Raw genomic sequence first — 18127 nt, 5'->3', positions numbered from 1 at the left:
CTCTGTCCTGGGATCATGAAACTATTATGTTATTTTCTAAAAGGTGTATTGCTTTGCTTTCTGCACATTTATCTACTGTCAGGAATTCACTTTTGTGCAGGGTGTGAGATAGGAGTCAGCCCCTTTTTAAATCCAGGTAGATACTCAGTTGACCCAGGGCATCGACGTAAAAAGTAGCCCTCTTGTCACTGCTCTGTAGTGCCTACTTTGTCGTAAAATACCCCATAGGCTCGAGTCTGTTTCTTTGTCCTCTCTGTTGGTGTATGTGTCTGTCCATCAACTGATAGCACATTGTCTTAATTCCTATAATATTGTAATAAATCTTGATATCCATGGGGAGCAAGTTTTATCACCTTGTTTTACCAAAAGAGTGCCTTGCCATTCATATTATCACATGTATTTTGAAATCAACTTGTTTAGTTCTTAAAAAAAAAATACATGTTTGTGTTTATTGGGGTTTTGAGTGGAATTTTATTGAATGTTTAGATCAATTTGGGAGAACTGAAAATTTCACAGTACTGAGTATTCCAACCTATAGTTTTATCTTTGTATTTATTTTAGCTATCTTAAACAATTTTTGAATTGTTATATAACTTTTTGGGCAGATATTTATTTTTGGCTAGATTTATTCGTAGGTGTTTATTTTTATGCAATTAAAAATAGGAACTTTTTGGCTTGTGAGAATAGAAATGTAATTTTTTTCATATATATTGGCTTTGTATTGTCTTACAAAGCTTATTAATTTTATAATGCATCTTTAGATCTTTCATTTTTTTTTTTTTTTTTTTTCTGAGACTGAGTCTCCCTCTGTTGCCCCAGGCTGGAGTGCAGTGGCACGATCTTGGCTCACTGCAAACTCCGCCTCCTGGGTTCAAGCAGTTCTCTGCCTCAGCCTCCTGAGTAGCTAGGATTACAGGCGCCCGCCGCCATTCCCAGGTAATTTTTGTATTTTTAATAGAGATGGGCCTTCGCCATCTTGGCCAGGATAGTCTTAATCTCTTGACCTCGTGATCTGCCCTCCATGGCCTCCCAAAGTGCTGGGATTATAGGCATGAGCTACCGTGCCCGGCCCCTTCTAGATTTTGTTTTACGCAGTTATATTTTCCATTTAGAATGATAATTTTTTCTTTTTTTGCTAATTTTCATACTTTTATTTTTTTCTTGCCAAAATTAGTTTGCTAGGACTGCAGACACAATCAATGTTGAAGAGAAATTGTAGAGTGGATATGTTTATCGTGTTCCACTCTCAGAGAGAAAGCTTTCAGCATTTCATCATTAAGTGTGATGCTTTTTGTAGGTTTGAAAAAATATATCCTTTTGTGAAGTTAAGGAAGAATCTTTCTCTTCCTAATCTGCTAAGAATTTTTAATCATGAATGCAGTGGATGTTAAATTTCTCAGATGCTTTGCATCTTTTGAGGTGATCAACATAATAAAGGGGGAAATCATGCTATTAATAGTTATATGGAATGATTTATTGTTAAGCCAGTAGCACCAGGACAGTCACTAAAATTGAATTTAAAAGAATGGATAGCTTCTAAGATAAGTATTGAAAAGTTCTTTTAATTTTTGTATGAGAATTGTTTCACTTTCTAGAAAGGTGTATTTTACAGATCATAGAATTATAGGTTGGTGATTAGTAATTGTCTCTTCACGTTGCTGATGCATTTCTTTATTGTTGGCAGTATTGGTCTTTATCTTTTAAACAATGTAGCTAATGTATCTAGGTATGGATTTCTTTTTCCTTAGTGTACTGTGATACACTGGGCTTCTTGCATATGTGGCTTGATGTTTTTCTTCAGTTTTTGGAACATTTTCAGCCATTATCTCTTCAGGTATTGCTATACTCTTTCTTTTTCTTTCTTTCCTTCTTTTTTCCTTCTCTCTATCTTTCTCTTTTTTTTTTCTTGGACACAGGATCTTGCTCTGTCACCCAGGCTGGAGTGCAGTGACAAGATCAGGGCTTACTGCAGCCTCAACCTCCTGGGCTCAAGCGATCCTCTCACCTCAGTGTTCCGAGTAGCTGGGACTACAGGCTTGTGCCACCAGGCCTGGCTAATTTTTGTATTTTTTTGTAGAGACAGGGTTTTGCCATGTTGCCCAGGCTGGTCTCAAACTCCTGGGCTCAAGTGATCTGCTCGCCTTGACCTCTCAAAGTGCTGGGATTACAGGTGTGAGCCACCAGCCCGGCCTTTTACTCTTTTTGAAGGTGTAAAATTCAGTGGTCGATAGTACATTCACAGAGTTGTACAACCCATCACCACTAATTTTAGAGCATTTTTATTGCCCCATAACACAAGCTTCATAACCATCAGCTATTGTTTAAAAGTTATTTCTAATTGTAGTAAGATATACAGAACATAAAATTCACCATGCAACTAGTTTTGTGTACAATTCAGCGGCATTAAGTGCATTTGAATTGTGCAACCATCACCAACATCTATCTCCACAATGTTTTTCTCTTGTAAAACTGAAACCCTGAAGCCATTAAATAATAACTCCCGTTTCTCCCTTCCACAACCCCTGGCAGCTACCAGTCCACTTTCTGAATCAGTGACTTTGACTAGGTGCTTCATGTAAGTGGAACCAGACAACATTTGTCTTTGTGACTGGCTTACCTGACTCCACGTAATGCCTTCAAGGTTCATCCATGTTGTAGTGTTTCAGAAAAGGCCTAAAGTTCCATTGTATGGCAGACTGGTAGACTCCATTTTGCATGTCCATTCATCTGTCAGTCAACACTTGAGTCGTTTCCACCTTTTTACTGTTGTAGGTAATGATGCTGTGAACCTGGGTTTACAACTGTCTTTGGAAACTCTGCTTTTACTTCTTTTGGGTATAGGCCCAGAAGTAGAATTGCTGGAATCATATGGTAATACTATGATTAATCTTTTTTGAGGAACTGCTGTAACCATTTTCCACAACAGCTCTACCATTTTACACTTCACCAGCAGTGTACAAGAGTTTCAGTTTCTCTACATCTTCACCAACACTATTTATTTATTATTTTTTTAAATACCATTCTGGGCTGGGTGCAGTGGCTCATGCCTGTAGTCCCAGCACTCTGGACGCCAACACAGGCAGATTGCTTGAGTCCAGAAGTTCAAGACCAGCCTGGGCAACATGGCAAAACCCCTCCTCTACAAAAATACAAAAAATTAGCTGGGTGTGGTGGCATGCGCCTGTAGTCCCAGCTACTGGGGAGGGGGCGGGGTGCTGAGGCGGGAGGATCCCTTGAAGCTGGGAGGTGGAGGTTGTAGTGAGCCAAAATCACGCAACTGTACTCCAGTCCTGGTGACAGAGTATGATCCTGTCTCAAAAATAAATAAATAAACAAATAAAAATAAAATTCTAATGAATGTCAGCCATTGCTTTATACCTATTGTCTCTTATTTCTTTTTTTGAATTCCATGTAAACTTAACATTTTCTCTCTATTCTCTCTTGCCTGTTCTTTGGAATTTTCTGTCTTTTTGCCTCTCTTTACTTTATTCTGGATTTTTTCTGCAGACTTAGTTTCCTGTTTAGTTCTCTTCATGTATTTACAGTGCACTTAGGAAAAAGAGCCCATTCGTTGAGTATTTAATTTTCTCTTGTATTATTTGTTTAATCTGTGTAACTTTAAAAGTTGTCGGCCGGGCGCGGTGGCTCAAGCCTGTAATCCCAGCACTTTGGGAGGCCGAGACGGGCGGATCACGAGGTCAGGAGATCGAGACCATCCTGGCTAACACGGTGAAAACCCGTCTCTACTAAAAATACAAAAAATTAGCCGGGCGAGGTGGCGGGCGCCTGTAGTCCCAGCTACCTGGGAGGCTGAGGCAGGAGAATGGCTTAAACCCGGGAGGCGGAGCTTGCAGTGAGCTGAGATCCGGCCACTGCACTCCAGCCTGGGAGACAGAGCAAGACTCCGTTTCAAAAAAATAAATAAATAAAAGTTGTCATTTCTCTACCCAAAACTTGAATCATGTGTCTTAGACATAATAAGGCTTGTTATTTAATTTAATTAATTTATTTATCGAGATGAGGTGTCTCTGTTGCCCAGGCTGGAGTGCAGTGGTACGATCTCCACTTGCTGCAACTTCCGCCTCCCAGGCTCAAGTGATCCTCCCACCTCAGCCTCCCAAGCAGAGCGGCTGGGACCACAGGTGCCCGCCACCATGCCCAGCTAATTTTTGTATTTTTTCGTAGAGAGGGCATTTCGCCATGTTGCCCAGGCTAGTCTCCAGCTCCTGAGCTCAGGCAATCCGCCTGCCTCGGCCTCCCAAAGTTCTGGGATTACAGGTGTGAGACACCACACCCGGCCTGACTTGTTATTTTAAAGTCTGTTTGTAATTATTCTCCTATCCAGGGATCCAGAGTTCAGGTTGGTCTTTGTTTCTGCTAGTTTTAATTTATTTTGTCCTGTGTGCCTGGTTATCTTTGGTTGTGTTTTACATGTTCTCTTTGAAAAATTGTTACAGGAATAGGCCAGGCGCAGCGGCTCACGCAGTAATCCCAGCACTTTGGGAGCCGAGGCAGGCAGATCGCTTGAGGTCAGGAGTTCGAGACCAGTCTGGCCAATGTGATAAAACCCCATCTCTACTAAAAATACAGAAATTAGCCGGGTTGATAACACATCCCAGCTACTTGGGAGGCTGAAGCACGAGAATCTCTTGAACCCAGGAGGCAGAGGTTGCAGTGAGCAGAGATCACACCATTGCACTCCAGCCTGGGCGACACAGCGAGACTCTGTCTCAAAAAAACAAACAACAACAGCAACAAAAGAAAAATTGTTACAGGAATAAACCAAGGACTAGATTATTAGGATGATGTTTTCTTTATCCAGAAATGACATGTATTTTTATCTGCTAAGGGCTTTTGGACACAAACAGTCTAAACTCACTTTAATCTGATGTCAGTGATTAGAATTTTTTCCGGGCCACCCAGATGCTTGGAAACTGGGCTGCAGTCCCTGTGAAGACTGTTTTATTTCCAACTCACTTTCCTCCTAAAGTCTAGCCATTTGGGTTTCCAGCACACGTGGTGGGGGTTAACTAGGCCACCAACTTTGGAGGGCTTTGGAATGTAACCTTTGCCCTCCTAGATGACCCACGAGGTTATTAAAGTGATTCTCTGCGCCCTTTCCCAGTGTATACATGGCCCCAGGGCAGAGAACCAGCTGTTGCAGGCTCATGTCTGTGGAGTTTAGTTGTCTGTGTTTCTTGACCTGGAAGTTCTTCTGTGCCTTCTTAGCTCTCTGATGCTGCAGATGTTCTTTTATATCCAGCATTCTTAGTTGTGCTCGGCAGGAGTATTGGTCCCAGTGACCTGGTCAGCCCTCTTCTCTCTTTTACAAAAGGGTCTTTTAAAAGATTTTAGGATAAAGAAGATGTTGGACCTTGAGAGCTCATCTATTCCAGTCTCATTCACATCAATAAAGTAGGGTTTATCAATCACCTACCTCGTACCCAGCGTTGTGCTATTTATTATGGGAATTCTGAGGAAATGGAAGATGGTAGTGTTCTTACATTCAAGGAGTGTAGCTGGGGAAACAAGCACAAACGTAGATAATTAAGTAAAATGTCAGAGGCAGTGCTCAAGGGTCACGCAGAGCTAATGGTGTTGGAAGAAAAAAGTTACAAAAAATTTAAAGATTTTGAATGGCTTTTATTTGTGATTTTAGAATCAGGTAACACCTCATTCCATGAAAGAGAATTGTGTATTCCATTGAGCCATGGAGAAGAATTTGGTTTTATAGACCTAAGGGCTGAAGAAAGCAGAAACAGGAAAAAAAAGAAAGTACCCTTACCACGTGCCAGGCACAGTTTACATACACACCATATTTAATCCTCACAACAACCCACGAGGTAGCTGTTATTATTGTCTCTGTTTTACAGATGAGGAGGTTTAGGCACAAAAAGGTTTTTACAGTTAATTATCAGAGTGGTCTTCTGGGCAAGGACTTTTTCATGTATCCCTTTCTTCAGTAGGGAAATGGAAGCCCAGGAGAAGGGCTGTGAAAGTGCCTGGAACTGCCTTCTGTCCTCCTGGCTGGCACCCTGGACCTCTCCTGTTCTGTTTCTGTGGGGACTCAGGTGCATCTACTCACTCAGTCTTCTTTGGGAGTTTCCACGCTCCCCACTTCATCTAGGCAAGGCATTGAAACTTGACTGTCCGGGGCTTAGCGAGGCCTTCTCTGCTCAGACCTACCAAGTAAACTGCCGCGTCAGCTTTCCCCCAAATAAACAACAGTCCTCTTTACCTTAGCCTTGAGCGATGTATGAAGGGATGTTTCTGTCATGAATAATACCCCTACTTGCAACCAGTAATGCAACTGTGCAGATAAGCTTAAGATTTCACCAGACAAAAGCTAAATAACTCACTTCCGTGATGGGCTGTTCTTTTAAAAAAAACAAACTATTTTTTAACAGAAAAATTGCAAAGGTAATATCGTCTCATTATAATATCTAACATTAGTGTGGTTTATTACAATCAATGAACCAGTATTGATGTATTATTATTAACTAGATTTCATGCTTTATTCATATTTTCTTAGTTTCTACCTAAGGAAAAGTGTCATCTTTCTGTTTCAGACTCTCTTCCAGGATACCTCGTTACATTTAGTTGTTATGTTTCCCTTGGCTCCTGTTGCTGACAGTTTCTCAGAATTCTTGTTTTTGATGATCTTGACTGTTTTGAGGGGTACTGGTCAGGTGTTTTGTAGGATGCCCCTCTATCGGAATTTCTCTGTTTTCCTCATGCTTAGACTGGGTTTAAGGGTTTTGGGAAGGACTATCACAAAGGCAAAATGCCATTTTCATGACATCATACCAAGTGTACTTGATGTGGACCTCCACTGCCTGGCTGAGGTTGCGTCTGTCAGTTTTCTCCGCTGGATAGTTACTCCACTTCATACTGTACTCTTTGGAAGAAAGTCATAGTGTGAAACCTAATCCTTTTTAGCTCGAAAGTAGAGTCATTATTTTAAAGTGTTTATACCATTATTATATTATTAAAAGAAAAATCTGTTTACAAATTGTTTTCTCTATAAAAGTTTTAAAAATTATTTTCTTCAATATTGTCAAGTAGCCAGTTTCAAGAACATTTTATATATTGTGGGGATTATTGGGCCAGTTTGGATTCCTTCAGTTTTGAAGCAGTGGATTTCAAAGCTGAATAGAAAAGTCTGCAGTTTTTGCTTTTATCAGCCGCCAGACGCAGGCAGAGGCTGTATACAAGAAATCCTAACTGTTGCCCCGTCCTGTTTGGTAGTTGTGTGAACATTGGGCAGTGCTCAGCTTTGTGTTGGAAGCGTGTTTAATGAAGTCTCACAGTGCAAAACTGCTTCCTGCAGAGGCTATGGGACCATTCCGCAGAAAGCTCACTATTTAACTTTTTTTTTTTTTTTTTTTGATACGGAGTCTCGCTGTGTAGCCAGGCTAGAGTGCAGTGGTGGGATACCAGCTCATTTCAACCTTCGCCTCCCAACTTCAAGCGATTCTCCAGCCTCAGCCTCCCGAGTAGCGGGGACTACAGGTGTGCGCCAGCAGGCCCAGCTAATTTTTGTATTTTTAGTAGAGAAGGGGTTTCACCATGTTGGCCAGGATGGTCTCGATCTCCTGACCTCGTAATCCGCCCGCTTCGGTCTCCAAGTGCTGGGATTACATTTTATGTGAGGTACAAAGGCCTACTGAAACTTCGCCTCCTATTGAAACTTGATCTAGACTACTAGGCTGGCTCAGCATAAAGCTGGAGTTACATGAATAACCGTGGTAAACTTACGTTAAAACTCTTCCCTTTCCACGTTTACACAGCAAAAATTGGAAGAGTTTTGGTGAGAAACTGGAATCACGTGTATTGTGCACCATCTGCTGGTTTAACGCACGCTTATTTGTAGTTTACTATTCTTATGAAATCACACGTCTCGGAAAAGCGGGTTTTCGTTTTTTCCAAAAATTGCACCAAGGTAAAGCAAAGCTCTAGTTGATGCGGGTGTGTTGTTTAGGCGTTAGCAGTACTGCCCTCACTATGCGCTCATTGGACAGTAGCGCAACCCCAAGAAAAGGATGGTTGCGTTAGAGGTTGCGTGCGCTGCAAGCAGGAAGCGCCAATACCTGATAGGGTTGTGGTGATTAATTTGTGAGTCCCGCCCTAGTCGGTCTTTGGCTAGCTTACCTCAAGCCTCCACGGCTTTCGACGACACCACCAATTCTTTGTTTTCTGAGGCTCCTGAAGGGTCGCAAAAGCGGCGGCTCGGTTTTACCCAGAAGACCGCGCTTCGACCGCTCGAAAATTTGCATACGTTTTCTCGCCTGGGCGGGGCTGGCAGGGGCGGGGCCACGGCGCTCTCTTGAACTCCACGGGCGGCTAACCTGGGTTTGGCTACGCTGTATTGCCATTTATTTCGTTTCTCCTCACCGAGTATTTTCCGTTATAGCTGTACACAGCTTTTCTGGTGGAAGATCATCCTTCCTCGTGCTAATCTCTTTGGTCCTCCAGTCGGCATGCGCGCTCTGGACTCTCGGACTGCGTCTGGGCCAGAAATGTCGAGGCGTCCCCGGAGCGGGTGGGCGGGAGCGCTGCCCCGCAGGCCGGCCGCTAACAGGCTCCCGGTGTTTCCCGCTGCAGGTGGTTCTGCTGGGCATGGACATCCTGTCCGCCCTGGTGACCCGGCTGCAGGATCGGTTCAAGGCGCAGATCGGCACAGGTGAGCTGCGGCACTTGTGGAGCGGACCCGGCCCCTTCAGACCCCCAGCCTTCCCTCGGTCTCCCCGGCTTCTCCACTTAGCTGCTCCCAAACCCTCCCGGCCGCCACCCTGCCTCCCCTCCAGCCCCTTCGGCCTCCCTTCCGCACCTCCCAGTCAGTCAGTCCCCGCCCTCTTCCGCAGCCCCCGTAGCACCCGCAGCTCCGGCCGGCCGCCCGGCTGCCTTCCCTTCCCGCTGGGCTTCCTGGCCTCTGGGTCTGCGGGCGCCCTTACCCTCCCCCATACCTTTGTACTGGCTTCACTGTGTTCTCATATGGAACTTAGTAATACGTGTTCTAAGATGAAATATTAGTGCCATTTTTATTTCTTATGCTAAATTAGCTGTCACCCTTTAGTGCCAACCAAGTCATATTTGACCCTGACCGCGGTCCCCTTTAATGAAAGGCAGTTTTCTTTGAGAAATCCTGTAAAACCAAGCCAGTTGTATTTTTCCCCAGATGACTATGGTTGGCATTACCATTTTCACCTTGATTGTAAATGTCATTACAAGTGTATGGTAAATGTTCACTCTTATTCTGAAGGAAAAACGATGTGTCAGCAAAATGGAACAAACCCCACAGATTTCATAGATTTAAATACCTCTGAATTCCTGACCTCCGGTGTTTCATGGGGGCAGTATGAACACTCAGCAGTTCTATGCAACCATTTCCTTATGGAATTTCTCTATTTTACATTGGTACACATGTATTCTTTTCTGTTAAGTTTCTGACCAATATGCTCCTTCTGAAAAGGTCGTGAGCTATTTTCCCATTTTAGCATCGACTCTTTACAAATTTTTTAAAAAAACCTTTACTTTTAGAAATTTGATATTTTAATAGGGTTCCATTTTCCTCCTAAATTAGCTGAATTATTCAGGGATAGGTCTTGTTATAGAGGTTTGCAAGCTCTTAAAATAAGCTGATCTCCGGTCTACAGGTGCACTTGGAGCACTGGTGGGAGGGTCCACACTGGGTAGGTGGGGGAAGATGGAGAGCTGGGCTGTGTCTCATGTGTGTTTGGGTGTGATGTAAAACTAAAAATACACAATGTTGATGAAATGTAAGATTATTCATAAGTGCCTACCCCTTCCACACTCAAAACACATATGCTGGAGCCCCTCTCCTTGTCTTTTACCTAAATTTTCCTTTCTATTGACTCTTCCTGTCAAGGTCTTCCATTTTTATCAGCTTACAAATACGTTTGAAACTGGCTGGAGGAACGTGGGGTAAGGAGGAAGACAAATAGTATATCTGTCCATGCAAAGGATTTTGCAGACTCTTTTGGTGACTTTCATGAATTTCAGCAAGGAGAGTAGAGCTGTGAGCAAAGATGAGTGGTTTTAGAAGGAGATACATCATTTAGGTCAGGGGTTTGTCTTCCCACGTAATTGAAATAGCAATACTTGGTGACCGCAGACCCCCAAATAGGGTTTCATTTGATCAGTTTCCGTTTTGATTTTCAGTGCTGCCAAGTCTAATAGACAGACTAGGAGATGCTAAAGACTCTGTGAGGGAGCAGGACCAAACTCTGCTGCTAAAGATCATGGATCAAGCTGCTAATCCCCAGGTAGGGGCAAGAGATGTGTTTTGAGGTCAGCTGGCCAGTGCGCATGCATGCAGTTGCGAGGGTGTGTGTGTGTGCTTGCACAAACGGTGTGACTCCATAGACTTAAGCTGATGTATTACAGATAAAAATTTTCACAGCATTCAATCTGTTTACCCATACAAGATATTTAAATAAATAAGTCACAAAAGTATGAGATGAATAGTGGATTTAACATGGGGGTATTGAATAAATTAGTGAATCTAATATACTTATAGTTTTAATCCATTAGACCCTTCAGCTCATTTATGTAACCGACTCTCCAGTTGTCTGAAAAGAGGAAGCCGTGGTGTCTGGGAGTCAGGAGGCCTGGCTGGAGCCCTGGCCCCTGTCTTCTAGTGAATTGGGGCTGCTGGGATGGACCGAAACAGCCTTGCCTTCCCAGCTTCCACTGTCCTTTATTGGGGGGTGATGAGAAAAAGCAGAGGGCAGTGTGAGTGTGTGATCTTTGGCAACTCACTGGTTCTTTTGGCCTTGCTTTCCTCACCCACAAAATGAGGACAGTTATACCTCCCTTTTAGGGTTCTTGGGAGAATTAAATGCAATTATGTAAATGAATATGTTTTAACAATTATAATTTGGTATACTTGGTAACATGATAGATGTCATCATTTTCCAGTATGCTCTTGAGAGGATTAAATGTGCTGGTAGAGGATGGGACTAATTTGGCACTGGGTAAGAGGCTTGCCTTCTGTTGCTCCCTTACTAAGTGACAGCTGCAGCAGTCTTCTCCTTTCCTCACCTGTTCTTTGTCATCTACAGTACGTATGGGACAGAATGCTTGGAGGCTTCAAACACAAGAATTTCCGTACTCGAGAAGGCATCTGTCTCTGCCTTATAGCAACACTCAATGCGTAAGTCTGGGATGAGCCTGACATTTTTACCTGGCTTTTTTTTTAACTTTTTATTTAGAAATCATTATAGATTTACAGGAAGTTGCAAAGAAGTGTAGTGTGAGGTCTCACGCCCCCTTTACCCACCCTTGCCCAATGTTAGCACCTTGAATAACTATAGTACAGCATCAGTCCCAGGACGTTGAGATTGATACAATCCCTAGAACTTGTGCAAGTGTCTCAGGTAAACACATGTGCATTTGTGTGTATATGCAACTCTACAGTCACTGCAGGGCTCCCTCATGCTGCCATGTGTAGCTACATCCTCACCCCTGGCAACTGTGAATCTGTTTGAATTTTTACGAATCTGGTCTCCCTGCCTATGATTTTGTCATTTCAAGAGTGTTATGTAAATGGAATTATACAATATGTAACCTTTTGAGTTTTATCTTTTTTTCATTCAGCATGATACCCTTGAGGTTACACATATATGCTAGTTCATTTTATTGCTAAATGGAATTCCTTGGTATAGATGTATCACAGTTGGTTAAACTATTCACCTGTTGAGGAACATTTGGGTGATTTCCAGTTTTTGGCTTTTATAAATGAAGCTGCTGTGAACATGCATGTACAAGTTTCTACATGAACATAAGTTTCCATGTCTCTTGGATCAGTGCCCAAGAGTACACTTGCTGGGTCATTTGGTAAGTTCATTTTTAGTTTAAAAGGTACTGCCAGTTTTTTCCCCAGAGTTGTCCACACTGTTTTACGTTCCTACCAGCAGCGTCCGAATGATCTGGTTTCTTCATACCCTTGCTAGCCATTGGATGTTGTCACTTTTTTATTTTAGCCATTTTTATATGTGTGTAGTAATACCTCATTGTGGTTTTAATTTGTATTTATCTAATGGCTGTTGATGGTGAACTTTTTTTCATGTGCTTATTTTTAGGAGAGGCTTTTTTAAAATTATAAATTTCAAGACTTTTTTTCTGATTATGAAAATAATACTGTATATATCATAAAAATTTACACAAGGAAAAAATAAAGATTACTGTAATTCTGTTACCTTCAGATAATCATTGTTAAATTTGGTACATTTTATCCTAATCTGTAAAGTTATGTTATTTTTAAAAACAAAATTGAGATTGTGATGTTTATTTACTTGTAAATTTTTTCCATCTTAATATGTTAGCTTTTTCAGTGCCATTAAATTTGGCCATATGTAGCTGAAGCTTTAAAAAAAAAAAAACTTCTAGCCTTTGATCACAGTAGCTCCAGTTCTAGGGATTTATGGTAAGGTAGTAGGCAGATAACCAAGAGATTTTTATTCACAAAGGCCATTTGTCATGGCAGGGATGGTGATGGTGAAAATTGTAACTCAAATGTGCCCCAGTAGGGTAGTACTTGGCTCAGATGTACCCCAGTAGGTAGATGCTCTGATTTGATTGCAGTCTTTTCATCCAGCGGTATTGCCTGAATGTCTACTGTAGCAGAGAGCTCTGCCACAGCACATGGGAGAGTTAAACAAGGTCCCTCCAGTGACTCGTAGTTGGCTTACAGTGACAGAACAGTAATGTAGAGGCAGCACCTGTGAGGCAAGCGGGACCTGGGGTGCTCTGGCCCAGCCTTAAAGAGGTAGGGCGGGATTGGCCAGAGCCCTGGGGGACAGGAGGAAGACTCATCTGGGAGAAACCACCCTAGGTTTTGAACTCTGTGCAAAGGGGCCATCGGACACATTTACTTTGGAGCCAGTGTGGATGGGATGGAGAGAGACTTGGTATGAGGTGGTGATGGGGGTTGGGGAGACACGGGAAGAGCAGGTGTGGGCAGACAGGCGTCTGTCTTTCTTCAGTTCTCACTAACAAGAAAGCACTCCTTTTGTTTTCAGCTCTGGAGCGCAGACTTTAACACTAAGCAAGATTGTGCCACATATATGCAACTTACTTGGAGATCCAAACAGCCAGGTGAGTGAGAAGGAAAACCCTCGGGGGAGGTCATTGCTTGCAGACTGTTGAGAAGCATTCTGGTGCTCCGTGTATACCCAATAGGTGGGTGGGACTGGAGTCCTAATCTTGATAGAACAATGATGATTTTTTAAGAGATCCAGTACCCATTAGCATTTATAAAATATTTATACATTTAAATGTATAAAATAAGTTTGCGTTTAAGTTTAAAATTGGTAAATGTGGTGGCCACTCTGCGCTCTTCTATACATAGGGCTGAGAAATCAACTAGCCTAGAAGCTGATGTTATCCAGACCAGCCTCCAAGATAAGATGTCTGGCCACCACCTCTGCAGCCAAAAGGGGTGGTGCCGGGGGTGGTGGTGCAGAATCTGCTGAGGTGGGAGAGAATGATTGGAAGAGGGTCTGAGGGGACTTTTCTGAGGTGATGGGAATGTTCTACATTTTGCTTTGGGGGGGTGGCTCCACTGTGTATATCATTGTGGAAACTCCTCGAACTCTGAACCCTTAAGAAGTGCAGATTTTACCTAAATTAACGAAAAGTACCACTTCCTTAGTGTGAGGGTAGGAGAGGAGCTGGCTGTCTCACCTGTGAGTTACCAGGCGATTCAGAAGTTGTACAAGTCTGGGCTGGAGAAGTAGCACTGAACTCTCCTCCCAGTTCAATGCTATTTCTCAACCAGAGTCATTTTTATTATGTCATCTCATACAAACTGGTAAGAATGATACTTCATTAGAAGAAGGGACAGAAAATGGAACAGTAATTTACAAGATAAATGTATATGGTCAGTGGCCTCTCTGTGAAATCTTGGTTGATAACTGCTAAGTTACCCTCCCAGGAGGCTGTATCAGGCTGGCCTTCCACCCAGCCTCCCGTGGCCTCTAGCTCCCCTGAGTCTGCACCCCTGCTCTCCTGCTCTCCAGGCTCTTTCCTTACCTTGCTCTTACTTCCAGCAGCAGGTGTCTCTCCCTTCTCTTTGGCTGTTATGCTGCTCCTTCCACTCCAGCCTCTCCCCTCTTCACTGCCTGTCGTCTGCTGTCTCCCTGCTTTATTATTCCACTCATGCCCTTTTTCAGCCTTTGTTGAAAATATATAGCATTAGGCTGGGCATGCGGTGGCTCATGCCTGTAATCCCAGCACTTTAAGAGGCCAAGGTGGGTGGATCACTTGAGGCCAGGAGTTTGAGACCAGCCAGGCCAACATGGTGAAACCCCGTCTCTACTAAAATTACAAAAATTAACCAGGCATGGTGGCGTTCACCTGTAATCCCAGCTACTTGCGAGACTGAGGCACAAGAATCACATGAACCTGGGAGGCAGAGTTTACAGTGAGCCAAGATCATGCCACTGCATTCCAGCCTGGGCAACCCACCAAGACTTTGTCTTAAAAAAAAAAAAAAAAGAAAAGGAAAATACATGGCGTTGGAAGGAAATACTTAGTATTTTTTTTTTTTTCTTAGACAGTCTTGCTCTGTCAACCCAGGCTGGAGTGCAGTGGCGTGATCTTGACTCACTGCAAGCTCCACCTCCGGGTTCGCGCCATTCTCCTGCCTCAGCCTCGCGAGTAGCTGGGACTACAGGCGCTGCCACCGCGCCTGACTAATTTTTTGTATTTTTAGTAGAGACGGGGTTTCACCGTGTTAGCCAGGATGGTCTCGATCTCCTGACCTCGTGATCCGCCCGCCTCGGCCTCTCGACGTGCTGGGATTACAGGTGTGAGCCACCACACCCGGCTAGACATTTTTATTTACTTAATCATACTTTATATTCAACGTTAATTTAAAAATAAATTGAACTATTTTTTAAAAAGATTCTAAATTACCAAATAGATTGTTGTTTTGTACCCTTCCCCCTTTGGGTTTTGTTTCTGTTTTTGTTTTCCGTGGGAAGAATCCTTTGTAGAGGCCGCACTCTGGGGGTGTGGCTGCTGCCACGTGGAGTGCTCTAGCAGAGCAGAAAAGCCAGCTTGCTGAGGTGATTCTATCCTCTTTCAGTTGCTGACTTTGGCCAGACAGGTGATGTGAATGTTCACACTGCCTGTGGAGATCTTAGAACCTGGGGTGGGTGGTGCGGGGCTGGCTCCTCTAAATGCACTTCCGCGGCGGAGGCAGTATAAAAACACAGGCCAGACCTACACCATCCAGAATGACAGCAAGGGACGTTGTCTGGAATCTGGTTTGGGGAGGGAAGCACTGTATGGCTGGGCACCACACTGCAGGCCATCCCACAGGGTCCCCTCACTAACCCCTGTTTCCCCTTCTTCCTCTTTTTCTTCCACATATATTTAGCGAGAGCTCATGCTGTGGGCCTGCCTTGTCTGTCTGGATCCTTGGGCTTTTTGGGGAAGGGGATGGAGATTACTAGCTTGATTTTGCTTCTGAGACTCAAATTTTGCTTCTGCGACTGAGGTGGACCACATCCTCTAGAGGAAAGTGAAGGAAATGCCTCGTTGTCCTAGGGCTCTTCACTGTTGAATAACCTCAGTATTTCCCTGCCCAAAAGATCATGGATTCGGTGTCGATTTTGAGAGACACTGGGAGCGGACTGTGAGCACATTTAATATTTTGAATGGGTCCGTTCTCATCCTTGAAGCTATGCAGGTGGGCCTCGGAGAGTGCCTTGCGCTTCCCAGGTTTTCCTTTTCTCTGAAGTTCTCTGCGAGAGGAGGCCTCCCTTAAAGGTTCCCTAAAGCTTCGGTAGAAAGGAGACAGGTAGGGCCTAGTCTGCTTTTGTGTTGGGCTGCTCTCTGATACTATTTTTTTCCTTCAGATCTAGAGTTAACTTGTAAGTTCTCTAGGGATTTTATCAAGATTTCCTTTATTTTAGAAGTACACAGATTAAATTTCAAACGATCAGCACAATCCCACATTCTCAAAATGTTGATTCAGTTGTTTTTTTTTGTTTGTTTGTTTTTGTTTTTTTTTTCTTTGAGGCGGAGTCTCGCTCTGTCACCCAGGCTGGAGTGCAGTGGCCGGATCTCAGCTCACTGCAAGCTCCGCCTCCCGGGTTTACGCCATTCTCCTGCCCCAGCCTCTCGAGTAGCTGGGACTACAGGCGCCCGCCACCTCGCCCGGCTAGTTTTTGTATTTTTAGTAGAGACGGGGTTTCACTGTGTTAGCCAGGATGGTCTTGATCTCCTGACCTCGTGATCCGCCCGTCTCAGCCTCCCAAAGTGCTGGGATTACAGGCTTGAGCCACCGCGCCCAGCCTTTGATTCAGTTGTTTAAGAATTTAAGATAATGTTGAGTCTTGAACAGTTTGACATACTGTTCTGAAGTTGCCAAACGGCAGAGTATGTTAAATATTAATACTTGAGCTACCTGACGCAATGTAAGACACCTAGGTTAAAGGCATAGATCCCTGCTTTGTATGTAATAGCTGACCTTGGGGTCACTTGGATCTCGAGCCTCAGTTTCCCCTTTAAAGTGGAGGCAGTGGTAAGTGCCCCACCCCTCAATCCTTATGAGAGTCCTTGCAAGTGAAGTTCTTAGGTGCTGGGTGACCTGTTGGTCCAAGTAGAAGACTCTCAGAAGGCCAAGTTACTCAGTAGTCTCCTCATCATCTGAGATGGCCATTTTCATTTGCAGAAATCATGCACCTACCATGTGCCAGTGGGTTTCTGAGAAACTCAGGTGTATAGTGCTTTAAAAATATGAAAAGCCTTAATTGTAGGATAGCCTTAGTGTCTTGAGATGTATTTTTGATACTGACATAGCCATACTTACACCAAACATTGGCGGCCCTGGAGTAGACTTATACACATACTGCCACATACCGGACACTAGTTTCACTACCACAAATCAGGTGCTCCTGACTGATTGTGAGTAATAGTAATAATACAACTGAAAAACAAAAGTAGTACATTTAAATGGATCACATCTTACTTCTGTGTAAATCATAAATAGATTGTATAATTTTAAAAAATAATTTATGAAGAAACAAAGAGATAGTTTTTAAAAATAAGATAGAAAATGTGAGACTTGTTTAAAATGTTTCATTAAGTCAAAAATTCACATTAGCACTTCTTGCCCAGTGTCTTTAATGGCAGTTATACTTTTTGTGCCAGGAAGCCCTAGGTTTTGGCGAGGAGTTTGGAACCTATAGTGGTTTTGTGGGTTGAGTTCTAGGCCTGTGTGTCTGCTTTTGAGGAAATTCTTATTATTTGTTATGTTTTTTCATTTCCCCCACCTCATCCGTAAAATGAGGTTGGTACTCTATGGGCAGCTTTCAGTATTCTGTAGTAGACAGGATTTACGGCTAGAGTATTCCAAACTGAGCACTCTGAAAATAATCCATATATTCACATGTGCCTTAGGAATGGTTTGTCCGCACATATATTTGCACACATAGACACGCACATACACAGACATACACTCAATCCGTATCTCTCTTCTGCCAGGAAGTTCTGCCATCCACCTCCCCGATACTAACCAAGTTAATTATTCCTGCTTCTGGGGTTCTTGTGTAGCTTGCATGTGCTTTTGCTGTTGCCTTTATTTTAATTTTTTCATTAATCTTTTCCTACTAGTTTCTGATCCTCTAGATTTAGGATTATAACTTGTTCCTGTTTGCAGTTCCCAATGCCCCATAATTATTTGAATAACTTTCCTTTATTTGCCAAGTCTCAGACCAGAGAGGACACTGTTGTATCAGTGTTGTCTCTGCCCTCAGGCGCCTGATCTAGTGGTCAGCCTCCAGCTCTTCATTTCCATACAGCCAGCGTGCGGAGAATCCTCTCAGCTCTAACTGGGCAGCGGCTAACATAGACTGGATTTGGTGTTTAAAATTAACTCGGCAAGTGTTCGTTTCCTTAGTGGTCTGAGTGCAGTGACTCAGAGCAGGGAAGCCTTTCAGAATGGGCCACAGGTGCACAGTGTGTGTGGGCTAGGATGCTTTTGTTACAAGTAACTGAAATCCTAACTCTGAATCATTAGAGCAGTGGGGAAATGTGTCATTCTGCATGATGACGGGTCCTGACATAGGAATTTTCCGGGATCTGCCAGTAGCTC

General features: G+C 43.4%; 1 protein-coding gene and 1 non-coding gene across 16 annotated transcripts in view; one reads left to right on the top strand and one right to left on the bottom strand.

Annotated features, from left to right (window-relative positions):
- The window catches only part of CLASP1 (cytoplasmic linker associated protein 1), a 310377-nt gene that overhangs the window by 109411 nt on the left and 182839 nt on the right, over positions 1-18127 (top strand). For all 15 annotated transcript variants that reach the window (XM_030916265.1, XM_010367499.2, XM_030916256.1 and 12 more), the window contains exons 3-6: positions 8605-8683; positions 10183-10286; positions 11085-11176; positions 13044-13119. In XM_030916265.1, coding sequence (XP_030772125.1) covers positions 8605-8683; positions 10183-10286; positions 11085-11176; positions 13044-13119 — 351 coding nt within the window. The remainder of the gene's footprint in view (positions 1-8604; positions 8684-10182; positions 10287-11084; positions 11177-13043; positions 13120-18127) is intronic.
- Positions 7922-8047, bottom strand: LOC115893381. The gene has a single exon (XR_004053393.1). It is a non-coding gene; the product is annotated as a U4atac minor spliceosomal RNA (small nuclear RNA).

Source organism: Rhinopithecus roxellana, chromosome 14, assembly GCF_007565055.1.
Source record: "Rhinopithecus roxellana isolate Shanxi Qingling chromosome 14, ASM756505v1, whole genome shotgun sequence".
NCBI classification, from domain to species: domain Eukaryota; kingdom Metazoa; phylum Chordata; class Mammalia; order Primates; family Cercopithecidae; genus Rhinopithecus; species Rhinopithecus roxellana.
The sequence above is the reverse complement of the archived record's forward strand: the minus strand, read 5'-3'. Positions and strand labels throughout refer to the sequence as shown.